At 48.9% G+C, this 21,420-nt stretch overlaps 1 protein-coding gene and 1 long non-coding RNA gene across 14 annotated transcripts in view; one reads left to right on the forward strand and one right to left on the reverse strand.

The window, feature by feature from the left end:
* The window catches only part of HECW2 (HECT, C2 and WW domain containing E3 ubiquitin protein ligase 2), a 264,600-nt gene that overhangs the window by 34,521 nt on the left and 208,659 nt on the right, over positions 1 to 21,420 (reverse strand). For all 13 annotated transcript variants that reach the window (XR_009453721.1, XM_059702621.1, XM_059702618.1 and 10 more), the window contains 3 exons: positions 20,337 to 20,446; positions 10,789 to 10,909; positions 9,016 to 9,129 (listed from right to left, as the gene is read on the reverse strand). Coding sequence is in view for 12 of the 13 variants with exons in the window: in XM_059702621.1 (XP_059558604.1) it covers positions 9,016 to 9,129; positions 10,789 to 10,909; positions 20,337 to 20,446 (345 nt within the window). In the remaining variant the exon portion in view is untranslated. The remainder of the gene's footprint in view (positions 1 to 9,015; positions 9,130 to 10,788; positions 10,910 to 20,336; positions 20,447 to 21,420) is intronic.
* Positions 8,994 to 12,100, forward strand: LOC132238074 (uncharacterized). The gene is made up of 3 exons (XR_009453722.1): positions 8,994 to 9,103; positions 9,195 to 11,504; positions 11,891 to 12,100. It is a non-coding gene; the product is annotated as an uncharacterized LOC132238074 (long non-coding RNA).

Consider the following 21,420-nt stretch of genomic DNA (forward strand, 5'->3'; position numbering starts at 1 on the left):
CCCACCCCCTCAAGGAGGGGCTGGGAATTCCCTCTGCTGGGATCCGCTCCAGGCCCAAGTCTGACCTACAAGGCGGGGTCTAAGACTGGAGGTGCGGTCCCCTCCGCTGGGGCTCCGACAGGGCTTTGCCCTCCTTTCCTGCACACCTTTCCCCATGAGTGCAGCTGAGAAGTGCCCGCCCGTGGGGCAGCCGCCTTGCTGACTCACAGCGAGCTGAGTCATCGGCTCATACCTTTCTCCTGGGCGGCTGCAGCCCCGGGCTCTCCCGTCCGGTCTGCATGTCACCGAATCTGTTCTGAACCCAAGTGCTGGACACTCTGCTTTTTCCTACTACATTTCACTTTCTGAGATGGAGCCCATGATTCCGTTCTACCCAGGTCCCGGAGGATGCAAACCTGCTCTCTACATGTCCTGCCGGTGGTGAACTTCATCAGGTCCTGTGTCTTTCCAGAAACAGAAAATGCCAGGGGTCCCCGGCACCTTAGACGCCATTCTGTCCATATCCTCGTTTACTGAGATGACTGGGACTGAAGGAAATCACTGATTGGCATCAAATGAAAGCGAGGTGGAGGGTCCGGGCCTTGACGCTGGTTTCCTGACCACCCCCCCCCCCCGCCCCCATCACCCATCACTCCTCACAGCCTACCCTCAGGACATTGTAAATGTCCAAGACTAACAAGAAAAAGTCACTTTTAGACCAGGGTTGGTCAACTATGGCCTGGGGGCCAAATCCGGCCCGTCTCCCAACTTTGTAAATAAAGTTTTATTGGCACAGAGCCATGCCCATGTATGCGCTGTCTGTTTGTCTGTGGCTGCTTTTCTGCTAAGAAGGCGGAGTTGAGTGTGTGGGATGGAGAATCCAGGGCCCTGCAAAGACTAGAATATTTACTATCTAGCCCTGCTCAGTACAAGTTTGCCAACCTCTGTTACAGGAGAAAGTGGGAGGAACGTGCTAATTCATTAAAACACCTGGCTTACTATAGATCCCCTTCTTGAGTGAAGGTTCCTTCAAGGAAATGGGAAATGACTACCACATTCTAGGCCAGTGATGGCGAACCTTTTGAGCTCGGCGTGTCAGCATTTTGAAAATCCCTAACTAACTCTGGTGCCGTGTCAGATATAGAAATTTTTTGATATTTGCAACCATAGTAAAACAAAGATTTATATTTTTGATATTTATTTTATATATTTAAATGCCATTTAACAAAGAAAAATCAACCAAAAAAATGAGTTCACGGGTCACCTCTGACACGCGTGTCATAGGTTCGCCATCACTGTTCTAGGGTGGATGCAACCTCAAGGCGTGGCCACAACTAAGCGTGAGGCTCTGAGTGAGTGGTCCGAGCTTCGAGCGGGCTCTCAGACACAATCCCGGCCCTGATCCTAAGGGTCACGGGCAGCTGAAACACAAGCCACATACTTTGAGTCACTGTTCGTACAAAGAGACAACTGGTCAAAGTAAAATGGCTTTTTAGCTGCTTAAAATTCAGCTGTGGCCTTCTGCTGGAAATAGCAGGTTTTTTGAGGTTGGCCTCTCAGTGTCTAGTGCAGCCGTGGGCAAACTACGGCCCGTTTGAAATGAATAAAACTATTGAAAAAAAAGACCGTAGCCTTTTATGTAATGATGTTTACTTTGAATTTATGTTAGTTCACACAAACACTCCATCCATGCTTTTGTTCCGGCCCTCCGGTCCACTTTAAGAACCCATTGTGGCCCTCGAGTCAAAAAGTTTGCCCACCCCTGGGCTAGAGTCACCACGCTCACGGTGGATTATAATGAGCGGCTTGTGCGTCTGCCTCCTGTGCACACGTCGACATTACTGAGGGCAGGGACGATGTCGTTCTCATTTTTGTATCCCATAGGGGCTCCATATATGTTGTTGAACCAACGCACGGAGCTCTCTACAGAAATCAACCTCCTTTACCTGGTGAGTTGGCACCTGGCAGGGTGAGTAACTTGGCACAGGTTTGCCTTCAGTGGTATGTTGACTCAATGACATGAACAGGCTGTGCCCATCCCTAACTCCATTCACAAATACTGTCATAAATCACTCAAGGGAATGAGCCTTCGAGAGCGTGGCGTTGGTCTAGTCCTTTCCAGGTGTCATAGCATCTACTACGGTCCAGTTTGTCAGGACAACAAAGAGGGGCCTCATTGAAGGGCTCCTTTCTGATGACAACAGCGGGATCTGGCTGACCATCACATAAAATATTTCCTGAAAAGTTAAGCCAAAAAATAAAAACATCCCCCCCCTCCCCGCCCCCCAAGAGAGAACACAGCTACCGGTTCTCCGGGAGGAAAATGTATCACCCTGAGCTGGTCAGGCTCTTCTCCACTGCTTTGAACTCCAGGAGCCCGGACGGAGTCCAACCAGGGCCAGCACAGCTTTGACAGTTTGAGTTGATTATAATCCCAAACTCCAGGACAGCACACCAGAGAGCTGGTTGTAGCTGCAAATGACAGGCCGACCTAATCCAACGAGACGTGTCCCAGCAAGCACCTGTGCGGGCGCTTCCTGGCTTCGGAGCAACCTCCTCCATGTAAATAGCTCCTCTGACTCATGTCCCAGGGACCCTTTGCCACATTCCTGTTTTGCCAGTTCTGTTGGTTCTGCAGCGACAGGCTTGGCACGGAAATGCAGAAACTCCGACAGCGGGTGTGGGGCCACCAGCAGCTGCCTGCCAGGGCATTTCGGAATCAGCACAGATGTCTTCAGGGGGGTGGTGCGGTTTTGAGTCCCGAGAAGTGCTGATAAAGCATTTTATTTATTTATTTATTTATTTATTTATTTATTTATTTATTTATTTATTTACGTTTTGATAAAGCATTTAAACACCATCACGCTGCCGGGCTGACATGGCCCAACTTGTTAGTGGCCTCCAATATCTGTTAAGAATAATTTATTTGCCCTAACTGGTTTGGCTCAGGGGATGGAACGTCGGCCTGCGGACTCTAGGGTCCCAGGTTCAATTCCAGTCATGGGCATGTGCCTTGGTTGTGGGGACATCCCCAGTGGGGGTGTGCAGGAGGCAGCTGATGGATGTTTCTCTCTCATCGATGTTTCTGAGTCTCTATCCCTCTCCCTTCCTCTCTGTAAAAAAATCAAATATTTTTTAAAAAAGAACAATTTATTTCATTCTCCTGTCCTTGACGTGCAACTAAACATCACTGAAAGCAAAGTATTCCAAGGGAAGTAGACTATACAATGAGAGAAGACGATGGAAGGGCAAGTCCCATCACCGTGTCTCCCAGGTTTTCAGGAAGACAGAGAGCGTGGCTTTCTTACAGGCCGGGTCAGGCACACACGCCTGTGCACCTGCCGATCCACCCCCACCTCGTTAGAGCAGCAGCTACTCCCAGAGGCCTGGTGGGTGAGGGAGGGATTTTGGGAGCAAGGATGAAGACAAGCCGAGTTGCACCCGGTGACTCCAAGCCTCGGCCTACCTACAGCAGGGTCCTTCTCCAGTGGTTTCACCTGCTGTCTCAGGAGAAAGGCCACAGGAAGAGCTCCTCTGTCCTTGAACCCTGACGCTAACAGGGTTTGCTCACATCCCCTCCCTGGTCTCAGTGTGGCTTTGCAAGACAGCTGGCTGACGTCATTGAGGTGGCTCCCTACATATAATGAACTCATTCTTTCTCAAAGAAAGGCGCCCTGCCCAGAGTTGGCCACGGAGGAAAAGAGGAGGTGGGGCCGTCACAGTGCAAACACCTCTCTTTACAAGGCCACCGCTGCCTTCCTGCTTTGCCGACTGCGAAGTTCGGGGCCCAGGATGCCTGGTCAGAACACCATAGCCTTCCTAGCTGACTCCTGCCACCACGTAGCTTCGGTTGCTAGAAGTTTGAAGTCAGAGGACAGTGACACACTGGAGACCAGGTGGTGTCCCACTGAACCCCTCCCTAAAGAAGCGACTTCCAGGCAGACAGAAGCCCCCCGGAAGGAAGCAACCATGGCCTGCAGCCTCCCCCACATTCTCTCAAGATGACTCAGTTTCCAGCCCAGCCACCGCTGCTGACACGCACACCTCCCCACTGTGCCAGCGCAGATAACCAACTCAAGTGGGGCGGAAACTTCAATGACGAGAACAGACCTCCAGCTCTGACCAAAGTAAATCACAGTGATTTGCCTAGAAACCGTTGACTGTTGGAAAAAGCCAAGTAAAACGTGAAGCATTATTTTAGTGAGACGCATGAACAGGTTCTTGAATTATTTTTGTATTTTTAAATTGATATAGGCATCACCAATAGTCTCAGATTAATTCTACCTCACCCGGGATTTGTAGTTCACCTGTACATTTCTGACTATAAATGTCCCCATCATTTTTCTTGCCTCCGCTTTTCATTTCAATCTATCGATCATGTTTTGGGTCCGTGCAAAAAAACAGCTTAAAGCAGTGGTTCACAGCATGGGGCACATGCCCCACAGGGGGGCAATTTGATTTTTAAGGGGGCAATTCAAAAATGAGTTATTAACAGTGAATTTTTTTCTTATGGTTCTAGGGGCCTCAGATACAGTACATAAATATATATTGTGCATTTCAGTTCATTATTATATGTTTTGAAACTTTATTTGCTATTTTTTCATATCACTTTATATTATTATTTTCTAACAAATTTTTAGTGATTTCTTCCTCAGTACTTCACCTGTCCTTTCATTCTTTTATTTTTCTCTTTCATGGATGCCATGTTCTTTGGAACCTTTTCTAGACCCGTGGTCGGCAAACTGCGGCTTGCGAGCCACATGCGGCTCTTTGGCCCCTTGAGTGTGGCTCTTCCTAAGCCTTAGGAGTACCCTAATTAAGTTAATAACAATGTACCTACTTATATAGTTTAAGTTTAAAAAATTTGGCTCTCAAAAGAAATGTCAATCGTTGTACTGTTGATATTTGGCTCTGTTGACTAATGAATTTGCCGCCCACTGGTCTAGACCAAGTTAATGGCCTTTTAGGCTTCCTCCATGTGAATAGGAGCTCACTTTTTGAGTAATACGAGTTATATGTCACGGGGAGGGGGGGCATCATGGATTTTACATGCTTAAGTAGGGCATGGCCAAAGTAAGGTTGGGAACCACTGATTTAAAGCAAAGCGAAAGTCTCTGCAAATCTGCAAATTCACACCTTTTTGGAGTACAGGCAGATGCATTATTCTTTTTTGGTTAAAGTTTTTATTGAATTTATTGAGATCATATTGGTTAATAAAATTACATAGGTTTCAAGTGTACAGTTCTATAATACTATATATAGACAGGGTGTCCCAAAAAACGTAGACACACTTTAACAGTTGATAGCTTAATTCTGAAAATGAAATGTATTTTAATAAACACTGCCTTTATTATTATTCAAAGTGTGTGTACACATTTTGGGGGGACACCATATATATATAGTATTGTGTGTTCACCACCCAAAGTCTAGTCCCTCTGGCACCGTTTACCCCCTCTATCTCCTCCCACCACCCTTTCCCTCTGGTAATCACCATTGTGTTGTCTGTGTCTGTGAGGTGCTATGTTGTGTGTTTGTTTGTTTGTTTTTTGCTTAATGCCTTTACCCTTTTCACTTAGCCCCTCAACCTCCCTCCCATCTGCCAGCTGCCAGTCTGTTCTCTGTACCTATGAGTCTGTTTCTATTTTGTTCATTAGTTTAATTTGTTCATTAGAGCCCACATATAAATGAAATCATACGGTATTTGTCTTTCTCTGAATGGCTTATTTCACTTAGCATAATACTCTACAGGTCCATGCATGTTGTTCCAAAAGGTAAGACTTTCTTCTTTTTTTACGGCGGAGCAGTATTCCAGGTGTAAACGTACCACAGCTTTTTTATCCACTCATCTGCTGATGGGCACTTGGGCTGCTTCCAGATCTTGGCTATTGTAAATAATGCTGCAATGACCATTGGGGTGCATATATTCTTTCAATTCAGTGTTTCAGGTTTCTTGAGATTTATTCCCTGAAGTGGAATCACTGGATCATAAGGTAGTTCCATTTTTTATTTTTTGAGGATCCTCTACGTTGTCTTTCACAGCGGCTGCACCAGTCTGCATTCCCAGCAGCAGTGCACTAGGGTTCCCTTTTCTCCACATCCTTGCCAGCACTTGTTTGTTGATTTATTGATGACAGCCATCCTGACAGGTGTGAAGTGACATCTCATTGTGGTTTTAATTTGCATTTCTCTGATGATTAGTGATGTTGAGCATCTTTGTTGAGCATCTTTTGGTATGTCCTATATGTCCTCTTTGGAGAAGTCTCTATTTAGATCATTTGCCCATTTTTTTTAATAGGATTGCTTGTTTTTTGGGTCTTCAGTCATATAAGTTCTTTATAAATTTTGGATATTAATCCCTTGTCAGATGTATCATTGGTGAATGTGTTCTGTCATTCAGTAGGGTTGTCTTTTTATTTTGTTGATGGTTTCCTTCACTGTACAAAAGCTTTTTAGTGTGATGTACTCACACTTGTTTATTTTTTCTTTTGTTTCTCTTGTTGCAGCAGATATATCAGAAAAAAATATTGCTAAGAAAAATGTCCAATGATCTTACTGCCTATGTGTTCTTCTATGGTTTTTATGGTTTCTAGTCTTACATTTAAGTCTTTAATCCATTTTTAGTTTATTCTTGTATATGGTGTAAGAAGATGGTCTAGTTTCATTGTGTTGCATGTATCTATCCAATTTTCCCAACACCATTTTTTGAATAGACTATCTTTACCTCATTGTATGTTTTTGCCTCCTTTGTTAATAAATAATTGGCCATAAAGGCGTGAGTTTACTTCTGGGCTCTCTATTCTGTTCTATTGACGTATATGTCTATGTTTATGCCAGTACCAGGCTATTTTGATTACTATGGCCTTGTAGTAGAGTTTGATGTCATAGTATGATTTCCTCCAACTTTGTTCTTTCTGAAGATTGCTATGGCTATTCGGTCTTTTGTGGTTCCATATTAATATTTGGAATATTCTAGGTCCATGAAATATACCATGGCATCTTCATAGGAATTGCGCTGAATCTATAAATTGCTTTGGGTAGTATGGACATTTTAATTATGTTAATTCTTCCTATCCATGAACATGGTATATGCTTCCACTTATTTGTATCTTCTTCAATTATCTTTCTTCGGTGTCTTATGATTTTCTGATTATGGGTCTTTTGCATCTTTGGCCATTCAAATGGTATATTGTTGCATCTTTGGAAGTCCCTACTTCCCATATATCCTTCCACACTTCCTGTCCCCAAACAGGACAATGTCCTGTCATTCACTGTTGTTTGTGCCATTCTGGCAATCACAAAGTTAAGAGATTGTTTCTGATGACTGAAATTCACACCTCAATGTCTCCTCTTATTTTCCCTCTGGGGTTATAGGTGGAAGACAGGCGATAGAAGCAGGAAGCATTTGGACATTTGTGGCGATCAAATCCAGAGTTATCAGGCCCACTCAGCCTGGGCCTCCTCCCAGGAGCAGATGTCATCAGTCTGGATCCCAGGGAGGCTGCATGAGGATGACCAAACATCACAAGCACCTGTTCTGTTCACACTTAAGTCCCAGGGCTCCCCAAGCCTCTTCCCTGCATCTCTGAGATCTCAACAATGAAGGAAGGCAGCTGGCGCTCTCGGGGAGGAGAAGTGTTCTCATTCAAACCAGGCTGACTCTGCCAGGAAATACTTGGCATCCCATGCATACCTGGGATGCGGCTAAAAACATTTGTCTGCATTTTCAACTGTGCACCTGCATCTCTAAGCCAACGAACAGACGCGAGAAATCCACTGGGGCACGTCAGGGATGAAGGGCTCGGGTCTCAGGCAGCTTCTGTGCAGCTCGGTCACATTAAGCTCTTTCCCACGTAAGGTTTCCCTTTCACCAAGTCTCAGCAGGGAGACTATACAACAGTGCACATGAAGAGCGGACGTTACCAGGCACTAGTTGAAATGGTGGAAAGATCCATGGGTAGGAAAACCATGCAGACAAACCAGAGTGCAGGAGTTTTGCCTACATCCCAGTATTGGGCCAAGAGGACTGAATGAAGAACCAAGACCTGGTTGTGAATCTCAATTTTGCTATAATCTGGTTCCACTGGGACATGCAGTTATTTTATACATTGGAGCCTCCATTTCATGAACCATGTACTGAATGGTTTAATTAGTTGGCTATTACTACTATGGTTCCATAATCTAACACAGTTTATTCCTGGGCATGACTGAGAGGGAAATAATCCAAATCAATACAATCAAGGAGAAGACAACCAGAGTTCAGACACCGGTGTGGGGTTTTGTTTACTTCACTGTAGCGATGGCTGGGTTACACTGGAGGTGCTGGAACTTGAAACCCTGCCCTGAAATGGGGAAAGAGGAAGGGGCCTGGGCGACAGGAGAGCTGTCATCTCTCATGTGCTATGTAACAGCTGCCATGTCTACCCGGATGCAATGAAGACGGTGCGAGTCTTCTCTCCTCATTCCCTGACCCTTATCTACATGAGCACACTCAGGCAAGAGTCGTGGAAGGTTGGAGACCTTTGCTTACGGCAGGCAGCCATCTCGGTAGGTGTGCTGCCCTCTCAAAGGAGAGAACAGTAAGAACCAAGACCCAACAGTTACTGCTGCGGAGGCTTCTGGGTAGAAGAGCAGAATTCCAATGCGTGATGCTGAACCGGAATTTATTTACCAGCCGAAGCACGTTCTGCTGGGCACCCAGGGTAGGTAACAAGAGCACAGAGGCTGCAAAGCAATTCCTTGGTGTTTACCCCCTCAAAGCCCACACTTCCCTTTAGGAGAGAAGCAGAGAAGAGACCAAACCAAACGCTGCTCTCAAAAATGTTCAGGAGTTATACGTTTTTACCAGAGAATTTCTATGCAAAATAATTTAAAAACCAGAGAAGGCCTTTAAAAAAAAAAGCCACGAGATTTTAGTGTATGAGAGCAGCATTTCCTGCCAGAAGGGTTTCCTGTTTCAGGCGGCCGCAGCGAGGATGTGGTGAGACACCGCCCTGGAGCCCAGCCTGCGCTCCCCGGCCACTTCTCTGTGCCACTCACCCTTCCTCCCCGACGAAGGTGACGTACAGCTTATTTCTCTGCAGGTCTTTCCGGGAGTAGCCCATGATCTGATTAAAAGCATCTTCGAGTAAGTGATCTCTTCTGATGATTAACCTGTCCATAAGGAGACAATTTGAAAAAAAATAAAAAAGGTTATTGCCTAATCCTTATCTTTCTAGGACTGGGCGCTTGCCATTTAATTTCCATTTACCATAACTAACGAGGCAAAAAGGAGTGACTTCATGCCATCGCTCTGTGCCAGCAACTGCTGCGTAAGAGGAGCGCTGACAGAGGGGGCACCCCACCTATGACCTGCGAACACCGAGAGGCCCTCTGAGTGGTCGAGTCCATCTATCCAAGGACCACGGGCAACATCACAGGCACAACCCTGTGCTGAGTTAAGGAAGAACGGCCCCAGGAGGTCATGATTGGAGCCCGAGTGCCCCTGGACAAGGAATTGAGGTACCAAGAGCCTAGAGAGTTGACTGTGAGAACAAGAGGAAAAAAATTCTCTGTGTCCTCCCAAGCAGAGGAGTTTACCGCTGTGCTTGACTTCATTTTTAAATTAAGGGAATCTTGAGATTCCCTAAGTGACAGATACAAACGACTGATACGTGTGGCCCATGAACCCACGTGTCCTAATGACAGTTGAAGTCATCCCTGAGCACATACCAATTTGCCTGTAGTGACAATAGCCATGGAAAGGGAGGTAATGTGGAGGCCAAGGCATGAAAGCTAGGTCACGAGCTTCGTAAGAGAAACATGAGGAGAGAAGGCTCTGAGAGGCATGGTGTTGGACGGCTGGTGTTCTCTGAGGTGAGGGAAGTGGCCCGGCTAACTTAACCAAGTGAGCCCTCCTGGGGGGGTGGCGAGCCGTGGGCTGTGGGCTGCCCTCTGGACCCTCTCTCGGGAACCCGGAACGTGCTGGGACTGCAGTAGCGACGCTCCCTCCTGTATCCTCTCTCAGGGGGCACGTGACCTCGGTGAGGCCCTGGCGCGGGCTGTGGGGGGGATGAGGGCAGGAGGGCCACGTAGAGAATGAGCATCATTCTGCCCACACATCGTGAGGCCGCTTCCATTTCCCCATTTAAATGGAGGTGAAGGAAGACAGGCAGGAACAATGTTCATGAGGTGCGCCGTCGGGCAAGTGCAGTTTAGTTCACAGAGCGACATGCTGAGCATGGTGCCCGCACTTGGGCGGGCTCAGGAGACAGTGCTGAGCGATGCAGGACATCGCGACAGCCTCAGAGCCAACGAGTCCACGCCAAGCCAACAGAGGTCCTTTTCAGGAGAAAAAGTAAATCAGCTTGTCATTTTTTAAATTTTATTATTATTTTTTTTAACTACAGTTTTATTGATGTCAGAAAGGAAGTCAGAGAGAGAGAAACATCAATGATGAGAGACAGTCATGGATCGGCTGCCTCCAGCACGCCCCCCACTGGGGATCGAGCCTGCACCCCGGGCCTGTGCCCTGACCGGGAATCGAACCATGACCTCCTGGTTCATAGGTCGGTGCTCAACAGCTGGGCAGCTTGTACTTTTCCTTAACATTTTTTTTACATGGAATGTGGTCGTTTCTTTACTGTTTGCTTTAAAACCTTAAGCGTAATTGTGCTCAATGCCAGAACCGTGTGATGTATGGTGCTGCCACGTACAGACACCAAAATAATTACACCGACTAAAACCAAGGTGGTCGTCCGCCGCAAACCACGCCCAGTTGCACCCCATCCTCTCACCATCAGCAGACCCTGTGCTGGTTTTGCTCTGACTTACTTTAATTTCCCTGGGCCTTGTCCATATCCTTTAGTCTCCAACTTCCTGTAAAAGTTCCTCAGCTTGGCTTCAAAGTCTCGCTTGTAAGGGGCTGGTGCCCGGGCATTGGCACGCTGCGTACCTACAGCAAACCACAGAGAGAGAGGTTGGCCTTGCGCAACGTCCCGGTGTGCATCATGTCACCATGAACACATATCATCCGAGCTGAGACCAGAGGGAACATATGAAAGCGGGCCATCAATGCGTTCAGCTCCTGCAGCTTCCCACTGTCCAGGTTAACGGCTGCACAGAGCTTACGCAAACAACACTGCCACTCGTTGCATTCTCTTTCTTTTGCAGAACCATGTGAATGTATTGACTTCTTCTATTGTTGACACTGTTACTGATGCCCCCCTCCCCCCCCCACCCTTGCCCACCTCCAACAGCCCCTGCGTTCCTTGGTGGCATGCTGGTCGAAAAGAGCGAAGCCGTTTGGGTAGTTATGATGGTGCCATGTGTTCGTCAAATATGTTCCCCTTTCAGCCCAAGCTGCTGCAAGCCAAGCTGGATTACTCATGCCCAGGGCTGACTGGAGGGCGGAATATCTTTGCTGGCTGCTGAGATGATATCATGGCAATTAGACAGGAAGTTATCATGTGAAAAGTATGCGGTGTCTACAGCAAGAGCAGTGAGTTCCTGTCCTTCACTCCATGGAAAACCTACGAAACTTCTTTCGGGTATGCACCCTAACTAGGAATTGCTTCAGACGCACAATTGCACGCATTTGATGCCGCAGGGTAGAATAATCTGGATGTAAAAACAGAGTTCAGACATAACTGCTGAAGGCACGTCTCCTGGTGGCACAGAGTAAATAAGACTGCCGTTCATTGCATTCTCTTTTTGCATAACAATGTGAACATATTTATTGCTTTTATTGTTGACACTGTCACAGATGTCCCGTTTCCCTCCACCTTTGCCCACCTCCACACAGCCCCTGCTTCTCTTAGTATGTGCCAAGTACTGTGATTATCTACAGATTACCTAAAGATTTTTTAAAAAAATATCTCATCATATGACAAGTATCATTAATAAAATGTAGAAGTAACAGTTCCTCTTTCCATAGAAAACTCTGGCTTTGGGTCTTAAGGTATCCAACCGACACGCCGGGATACAGAATCGGTGATGAAAATGGGAGTCAGGGCCCTGACAAGAACACTGGAAATTTCCACCAGAGATTTCACAACACAATGAGAGAAACCAGAAAACAGACATGCTGAAGTCCTGTGCCTTACACACCAGAGTAAGCTCATTAAGTATTGCTTTGATGAATGAATCAGCTCAGTGGTGGTCATTCATTGCTAATACCATGTTAGATTCGGCAAGGGAAGCTCACAGTGAGTCAGACAGGGTTCCCGAAGTGGGCACCGTGGCTGGGAAGTCAGCAAGAAAACCTTTCCGACAATTGGCGAAGTCCTAACCTCGATGGCGTACCAACCATAAAGCAGAGGACAGGACTATTGCCCTGGGGCTGGACCCAGACCTAGTGATCCATCTTGTTCGCATTAAAATCATTTTTAAAGATTTTAAATTAACTTTTCAGCATTTAAAAATGAGGAGATTTCAAGTAAAAAAAATACATATTTCCTCCAGACAATGTCGGGAGCTCCTGCAGCCGCTGGCGTGCACCCTCCTGGGGCTACGCGGGCCGCTGCTCCATCAGAGGAAGCGTGCGCTCCACGCACTGGCACGGCTGCCTGGCCCCAGGATGCGCACTGACATCAGGGTTATGGGAAAGGGACAGTGAATGAGGATGACAGAGAACAAGGGGGGAAGACTAGGGAGCCAGGCCTTTACCCCGGAGATCTGTCCTCTACGGGTGGCAGCGTGAGTTCAATAAGCCCTGTGAGTGTGGTCGGCAGACACGGCGAGACCCGCTCACAGAGCAGAGGGAACGCCGTGGCGGAGTGAGTGGGGAGGGAAAGCAGTGGAAGGTTGGAGCCAAACTACAAGAGGAATTGAAAACGTGGCTGAGGAGCCTGGGCCCGATGCAGTGAGCAGTGGGAGGCAGGGTGGCAAGGAGAGAAGATGGGGTGGAGGCCAGTTAGGAGCAGTTGCATGGAGGCCTGAGGCACGGTGAGCCTGGACTGCAGGGTGGGGACGCAGGGGACCATGTGCCATGTGAAATAAGAACGGGTACCAGTAGGGAAGGAGAGAAGCAGGAACTCTCGTGCTAATACAACGTTTTTAGGCCTGGCCTGTGTGGCTCAGGGGTTGAGCATTGACCTATATGAACCAGGAGGTTGGATTATAGGTCAGGGCACATGCCCGGGTTGCTGGCTCGATCCCCAGTGGGGGGCATGCAGGAGGCAGCCGATCGATGATTCTCTCTCATCATTGATGTTTCTATCTCTCCCTCTCCCTTCCTCTCTGAAAACAATAAAAACATTTAAAAAATAAAGTTTTAAAACAATACCACTGCCGTTCGCTGGTTAAGTGCCGGCTAGGCCTTAGGGACCAGGCGCTTTGCATAGAGAATCCTGGGGAGTCCTCCAAAGTCTAGGGAGCAGGCATTGTTACCCTTCCCACCATCACCACTGTAACTAAGGCAACGGAAGTCACATGCCAGTGAATGCTGGGTGTAGGGTCTGAGCCAGGTCTGACACCCAAAGCAGCATGGGAAGGGAGGCTGGTGGGCGGGGTGTGGGGAGGGAGGCTGGTGGGCGGGGTGTGGGGAGGGAGGCTGGTGGGCAGGGTGTGGGGAGGGAGGCTGGTGCCTGCCACTGTCTGCATGGAGCTGGGCACCGAGGGCCTGGGGCCTGCGCTGGGGCTTAGGAACGGTCAGACACACTGCTATTGATCATCGATATGCCCAGAGGTCTGTCTGCATAGCTATGACTCTTACCCACAGAACTAAGCGCGGTGTCACAAAGAAAACCAATAGCCTTGATCTAAGTGTCTGGGATGCAGAAGGGACTCCTTGGCAGTGGTCCCCACAGCTCAGCTGCACATTAGATCACCTGGGAAGCTTAAAAACCTCCCTGGCCAGGCCACACCCAAGACAGGACATCAGACTCCTGGGGGTGTGGCCTGGCTAAGTGTTATAGGGCTCTCCACCAACTCCAAGCGTGAGAACCATTATCCGCTGCCCCCTCCCCGCCTGGGAGGGCAAAGGTACCCACAAAACACCTGGGCGGCATCTGCATCCAGTGACCGACACTCCTGGACGCCCAGGGGCAGGGCAGCATGTGCCAAGTCCACTCAGGGGTGCAGCGTGAGGCTGTCAGCGCTGCCGGCTGAGAAAAGCCGGCCAGCAAACCCAGACAGCTCGGAGCAGACTCATGACTCCGTGTTCGAGAGCATGATCGTGGAAGAGGAAAGGAAAAACACAGCACCCCAATGAAAATCGTCCAGGCTCAAAAGAAACGTGATTCTTTAGGAGTTCATTCCTTAAACAGAAACACAACAGCCCATCCTATGCTACTGGCGTGTAACCTGAGATGCTTAAGAGGATGTGGGGAGTCCCATAATGCATTCATCAGCACCAACACGGGCCTCAATAAAACAGCTCTGACTCCACTGATGCTCCCGCTGACGTGACTCCATTACGGAGACTCTGGGGACAGACGTCGTTAAAGGCAAGAAATGCTTCTGCTAATAGTTCTATCATGAAAAAGCCATTTACCCATTACTTCACGGCTTAGAAATTACAGGGAATTAGGCCGCTGGCCCTTGTCAGACTCTGAATGCACGTCAGGTGCAACTGCCAAGAAATTCCAGGGCAGGAGCGCCGGTACTTCCGCTGTGGAAATAAAACATGATCTTTCTGGGAGCGGAGTGAGCAGCCCTGTGCGGCCACAGCTCCCCGCGGGGCTCCAGGATCCAAGACTCCGAGCGAGAGCGACTTCACGGTCTTTACGGACTTGAACAGGGAAGTCAGACTCAGGACGGTGTTACATTCAGGAAGTGACCCGATGAAGGGTGACTTCGTAGGGTAGTCAGCGCTACGTCAATTGTTTGCAGGGAGAAATTTCAGTAACAGACATTAGGGTTCTTTTTTCTTTACCATTCCTAGGCAGACCTACAGTCCCTCCATCTAGTGCCGCCCTATTTCTACGTACTGTTACAAACCTGCACCATCACATAGCAGCTCCAGAATTCTACCTGAAAAAATCCCTGGGGTGGTACTAGGAAAATCTCTGCATCAAACTTCTAAGAAGCCTGGGTCCCTTCTGATTATCCAGATGTGCCCCCAGGAGCCCCGACCGCCTTGAGGACTAGCGGCCCTGGATGGGGAGCTAGCTCAGCCTCGTCCCACATGGCCCCAGGCCGCTGTACGGGATGGCTCAGAGCTCACTTCTACCCTGGTTCACTTTCTAAAAAGAAAAATCTCTATGACATTTTCAAAAAATTCTGTCAGTGAATGAGAACAGACTATCAAGCTGTGCAGTAATTTCTGGGCGACTCCATCTTCTGGAACATAGCTCCGCAATGGAAATTAACAGGGAAAACCACACACACACACACACACACACACACACACACACACACATTCACACACTCACACCTCCAGACTAGCTGGCTAGAAGCACAGACACTGCAGTCTTCACATTTTTGCTTTATTCCCAAGAGGAACAGGCCTTCAGGTCATTGTTTTGAGCCGGCTCATACTTTCATTTACATACTTTTTGTGTGTTTTTTTTAAAAATACCCTTGGATAGTCTGGCCTCTCAGAGCAGGGTGGATTTTAAAAAGGGGAGAGCAAAAGGGCATGCCAGTGACAGGCACCCCTGAGAGCACTGGGGTGGGGGACAGGGAGGCGAGCGACAACAACCACCACCACCTCTTAGCTGTGACCGACATACTCGTCGGCTTCCCTTCCCCTTGTTTCTGGAACCACAGGTCCCCATCGCCCACAAGGGACACCTACAGTTGTACCATCTGGTTCCCAGATCACCTGGGGGGGCAGAGTAAAGAGAAGGGGTGGAACGCCATTTCTAGAACAAGTGCAGAGCGACTCCAGGGAGAGTGGGGCGATGGGGGAAGGGAGAGGGAATTAGAGAGGAAAGAAGGGAGAGGGACAGAGAGGACGTTTGTGGGAAGAACAGGCGATGAGATGAGCAGCAGCTAAGATGCTAAGACTTCAGAAAGAGAGAGGAAGAGAGAATCTCCTGTGGGATCGGAGAAATCATTCCCTCTCCCACCCCAGGCCCTCAAGATGAGCTCCAGGAAAGACCCACGTGGCTCCTCAGTGCTCTCTGGGACCTGGGACCTGGGCTGCCTGTGACCTGGGCTGTTGTCGCCTCCAGATGGCCCAGGTCTGGCCAAGGACCGCCAGCGCCATGCGACGGTCCCTTAAACTACCACGTGCCTCGTGCGCTCAGAGCTTAGGTGACGGAACGTTCACAGGCGTGAGCACACCTCCCACAGTATTCGTTAAATGGGGGATTTGCTGCATCTAAGTTCCTAGAAATGCCCAGCCTCCTACGGCCCCTAAGTCTCCTCCTGGGCTGGATCGGACATCACAAACCATACGGTGCTTGGGAAGGGCTCTGCCTTGGGGCGGAGGGCGCGAAGGCCGGGACTGGCATCTAAGGTCCCAGGAAAGCCAAGCTTCCCGCTCCACCATGGGGGCAGGTGTTCAGCGGCGCTCTCACAGCTAAAGAGCAGCGAGTCCCCGTTGGCGGAGCCCCTCCCCACTGCCCTCGACTGTCCCGCGCTCAGATAAGGAAACATGGACAGCTGACGGGGTCCTAGGGCTCCGAGAAGAAGATCGTTAAAATTCATGATCGTGGAGGTTTTTATATCATCCCCACACCCTCAGGGGGTGGCGTTCTAGTCGCAAGGAGGACCAGACAACCTCTCAGAGCCCCTCGGAAGTGTTTTCACGAAAACTTGGGAAACACGATAGAAGGAGAGGCTCTTTCACCTGGAGAAACAGGAGGAAGGCGGCCAGCGAGTCACCCTGGGGGTCACGTGGCATCAGTTAGTGACCCCACGGGCCAGGCAGTGCAGCCAACTGTAGGGACAAACCACACCCACTGGAGCGGGGGGCCAGAGCACGGGGACGGTTCTCCCTGGGAGTCACAGCCGCCACTAGCACTGCTGGCGAGGGGGGTCTGCCTGGGTTCTCCTTGTCTTTGGAACGTAATCCCACACCTGCTTCCAGGAGGCGGGCTATTCCCACCAGGGACTCCTCATGGCCATGGTGATGGGCGATGAAATGAAGTGATCGATAGAGGCATCACGTTGCGTGTTCATACAAGCCTTGAGATGCTTGGCCAGTCTCCCGGCCCGCGCCTCGGGGGGTGGGGGGTTTCAGAGGGACACCCCGAGATCTACCTTTTCTGGGGAGGCTGCCTCAGCAAAGGCCTGGGAGGAGAACGTTGGCTGGAATCAGTGACAACCCGCACGGCTTCATTTCTTTACCCATGAAGCACCGGGAGAGGGACAACCCAACTGAACGCCACCCTGGGCCCCAGCTACGATAAAGACCCGTCAGAATGAGTAACCATTTAGGCGGCCGGCCCTGTGCATCAGGAAGAAATGGGTTGACATGCTGCAGTTATTAATGGCTCAAATATTGACAAACGCTTTTCAGGATCCTATTTCCAAAAAGGAAAAAAAAAAAAAAAAGGAGTAAACAAATATGTACTGGATGCTTGGGATGGTGTTCTCCAGCGAGGTTTCCCCAAGTAACCAGGGGAGGCGACCACCATTATTCCCATTTTACAGGACAGAAATTCAAGGCCAGGGAGGAGTGGATCGCCCAACGTCACACACGGTTGCCAAAGATGAAGGCCAGCATGTGAATGCATGTGAATGACAGCAATTTCTCCCCTGGACGTTGGCATCAAACGTCTATGTCACATTGAAACTTACCTGTCGCGTCATCTACTGCTGTCTTCCCAACCTGTATCGTCCAAGCTGGTGTCCCTGCTCTGTTCCCAAGCTGACCGGTGCTTGGGCCCCCAGGGTCCTGCCTGCCCCCGGCCTGGGCTGTGCCGCCTGCTGCTCCGCCCCATTCAAGTGGCCACTCTCTTCCCACCCACATCGTTTGACCTCTGTGGGCCTGACACACAGACGCTCAGCTTCCCGCCCCCCCCCGGCCCCCGAAACCCCCTCCTGAATGGCGCTTCTCCTTCCAGGTACTGTCCTATTTTCCTCTCCTTCCACACTTGGCGAAAACAATAGTCTACCCTCCTGGCTTCCTCCTGACGTCCTCTATCATTCTGTCACCGGTCACATTCCAGTCTGTGACCGATGATTTCACAGAAACTGCCCTGGCAAAGGCTATACCCAATTTCATAAATTTCCAATTTAATGGCCTCTTCTCAGACTCATCCTTCATGACTCCTTTGAAGATGTGGCCCGGTTAACCGCTCCCTCCTCCTTGAAACCTGGCTTCTCTGAAAAGACTTTCCTAATTCTGTTCCAAAAACCACTGGCTCTCTCCCCTGCGCTCTCTCTCTCCGCCCATCACTGAAACACTGGGATTTCTCATGTGACCATCCCTCTTTTCTCTTCTTTCCACAGACTTGTCTTCCCTCGTTCCTCTCCTCTCATTCTGGCCCCGCTGCCACCCGCACCCCTGTGTTCCCAGCAGCTGCTCCCGAGCTCCATGGCGGTCTTTTCCAGCTGTGCCTGGATATCTCCGAAGATTCCTCAGGAAACATGTCCAAACCAAACTCATCCCCGCTCCCCTCCAGGCCAATCCTTTTCATTTCTGGGTAAATGGGGTTACCGTCTGCCTAGCAATCTGGGTGCTGGGACCTCAGAATCTTCCTTACCTGAACTCAAAGTCCTGGTATCTCCACCTCCTACGTGTCTTTCGAATTAATTCCCTTTTCTCTATCGTCACCAGTCCAACTCTTTAGCATGTCACCTGGGTTAACACAACAGCCTTCCAAACAGTTTCTCTGATTCTAGTCTCTCATTTTCTAATCCATCCTCTGTATCGCCACCAAACTGGTCTTTGTAAAACAGGACGTTCCTCTGTTTATACATTTTTAGGGGCTGCACATGGACTACAAGGTACAGCATCGATGACCCACAGGCCCTAGACCAGTGATGGCAAACCTATGACACGTGTGTCAGAGGTGACACGCAAACTCATTTTTTTGGTTGATTTTTCTTTGTTAAATGGCATTTAAATATATAAAATAAATATCAAAAATAGAAGTCTTTGTTTTACTATGGTTGCAAAGATCAAAAAAAAATTCTATATGTGACACAGCACCGGAGTTAAGTTAGGGTTTTTCAAAATGCTGACACGCCGAGCTCAAAAGGTTCGCCATTACTGCCCTAGTCTATCTTCCAGTCCGAGCTCTGGGAACTTGCCTTCGCGTTGCCCTATCCATTTGCCCTAAACTGTTTTCATGCTTCGGTGCCATGAAGGCCCTTCTTCCTTTGGTCTCCCTGGTAAACTCCCATCATCATTCTTCAGGGCCCCCCCTTCATACCTGGGACCTTCATCTTTCCCTAAACACCCCACCCCTAGTCTTAAGGGAAGACGTGTTCCCACATCGGTGTTCCCACACATTCTTCAATACAGGACGGACCACAGAGCTTTACAGAGTCATTCGTTGACTCACTGGCGCACTATGAATCCTTCAAAGGCAGAGAGTGTGTTATTCATCGTTGTAGCACCAGTGCTTGGCTCATAGATGATGCTCAATAAATCTGTTTGAGGTATTTGAGTCGGCTGTAGCTTCATTATCACAACAATATGTGAAAACACATGTTACATATCAACGAACACAGAGCAGCTCTTCGTAATACATATGGAGTGTGGATTCCCAGTAACATAGTTTTAAATTCTGAAAGCTGTTAAAGTGTGAACAATGCATTGCCTATAATGAGGATAATGCAGCTGATTTACAACATCATGACTACCCTCCTTTAAAAAGCACTCATTTGCTAAGCTGCATTTTCTACCATTCATTCATTCATTCATTCATTCATTCATTCATTCATTTATCTATCCATTCACTCCTTCATTCAACCAGTCATTCCTTCATTCACAACATACCTCCTTCAAAAGGAATTTGAAGTTAAACATGTTCGTTTGTTTCATCGGTCACACGTTCTGTCTGCCCACGGGTCCTTCGCTGTCCCGTGCAGCGCAGGCAGTGACGACTGCAGGGAAAACTCTCCAAGTCCCTGAAGCTGACCAGCTTCAATTCTCTATTATTTCTTGAAAGTAGAGATTTCTTTTTATTAATCCTTGAATCAGCCTAACTAAAACCTTTTAAATGCAAAAAGCTAACACAGTATCCTGTGCCCTAACATTTTCCAAGGCATATTGGGCACCGCCGAATGAAGAGTAAGTTCTGTCTCCGACTAGGCCGCCCGGCGAGCCTTTACCTTGCTATTCCGGAATGTCATTACCTTCCTGTCAGCATGAATCCCCGGGAAACACGCCAGTTCCAGAGGACAGAGCGTGCCACGTGGCATGCACCCGGGCTGGCCCTAAGATGCACTCGAATGTCGCTGCACTGGCCCTGACGCAGAACACAACTCTGACTTAGGGCTCGCTCCTCGGAGAACCCGGGAGCTGCAGGTGGACTCACCTGGCGAGTTCTGGGGAGAGGACACAGGGGAGCCGCGCGGGGACTGACAGTAGCTGGGGTGGAGTAAGGCATGTGGAGGCACATAAGACATTATCTCTTCTTCAAATAAACTGGGGAAAAACAAGAAACAAAATGCGCACTTTAGCCAACGAGGTGGGGAAAAGCCGTGTTTCCAGCTAAGACAGTCGCTCTCTCCTCCTGGCCCGCCCCACCCAAGGTCTCGTCCCCGTCCCATGTCCCATGGGGAGCGTTGTCCCTCTGCCCGCTGGCCAGTCCCCGCACAGGCTGGCTGCTGCGGCCGCTCCTGAGAAACCTGTGGCTGCTGGTCTGTTTTCCTACCGACGTCGGACAATGTCGTTTCTGTTTTGCCACTTTAATGTGTGAGTGTGAGTTCACATGTTCGTGTGCAAGAGAACCTGGGTGTTGTAATTTGGGAATAAGAGTCCAACACAACAGACATCTGTTGAGAGCCCCTCCTGGATACACGAAGCATGTTTCACAGCTTCATCTGAGAGACAGACAGCGGCTCTCAGCCTTCGGAGCTCAGGACTTAAAAGGAGCGTTCAAAGCAAAAGAAAACAAAATAGCTCCTAAATAATCAGCCCCCTAGCTTCATAATGGTTTTCAAATGTGAGGGTTTTGATGTTAGATTACCCAACCCCATATCTGCTGTTTCCACTAGTCTTCTAAAAGCCAGTCAGCAGATATCTGGTATCTTGGAATCCCATATCATACAGATGATAAGGAAAAGCAGTATTGATTGCACTAACTCAGTGGTCGGCAAGCTGCGGCTCGCGAGCCACATGTGGCTCTTTGGCCCCTTGAGTGTGGCCACGAAGTTTCAATCGCACTGTACGTGTGCCCCCGCACGTGGTATTTTGTGGAAGAGCCACACTGAAGGGGCCGCAGTTTGCTGACCACTGCACTAACTCAAACAAACACTTAAAATAGAATGAAAACAACCATAAAGAGTTTTTTAATTAAGAGGTGGAAGTAGGTTTCCTTTACACTTGGCCAAATCTAAAACCTGCTCCTTGTTTTCAGAAGATATTCAGAAAAAGAGGCAAGAGTTTAACCTTGCAGG

This window comes from Myotis daubentonii, chromosome 7 (assembly GCF_963259705.1).
Source record: "Myotis daubentonii chromosome 7, mMyoDau2.1, whole genome shotgun sequence".
NCBI lineage: Eukaryota > Metazoa > Chordata > Mammalia > Chiroptera > Vespertilionidae > Myotis > Myotis daubentonii.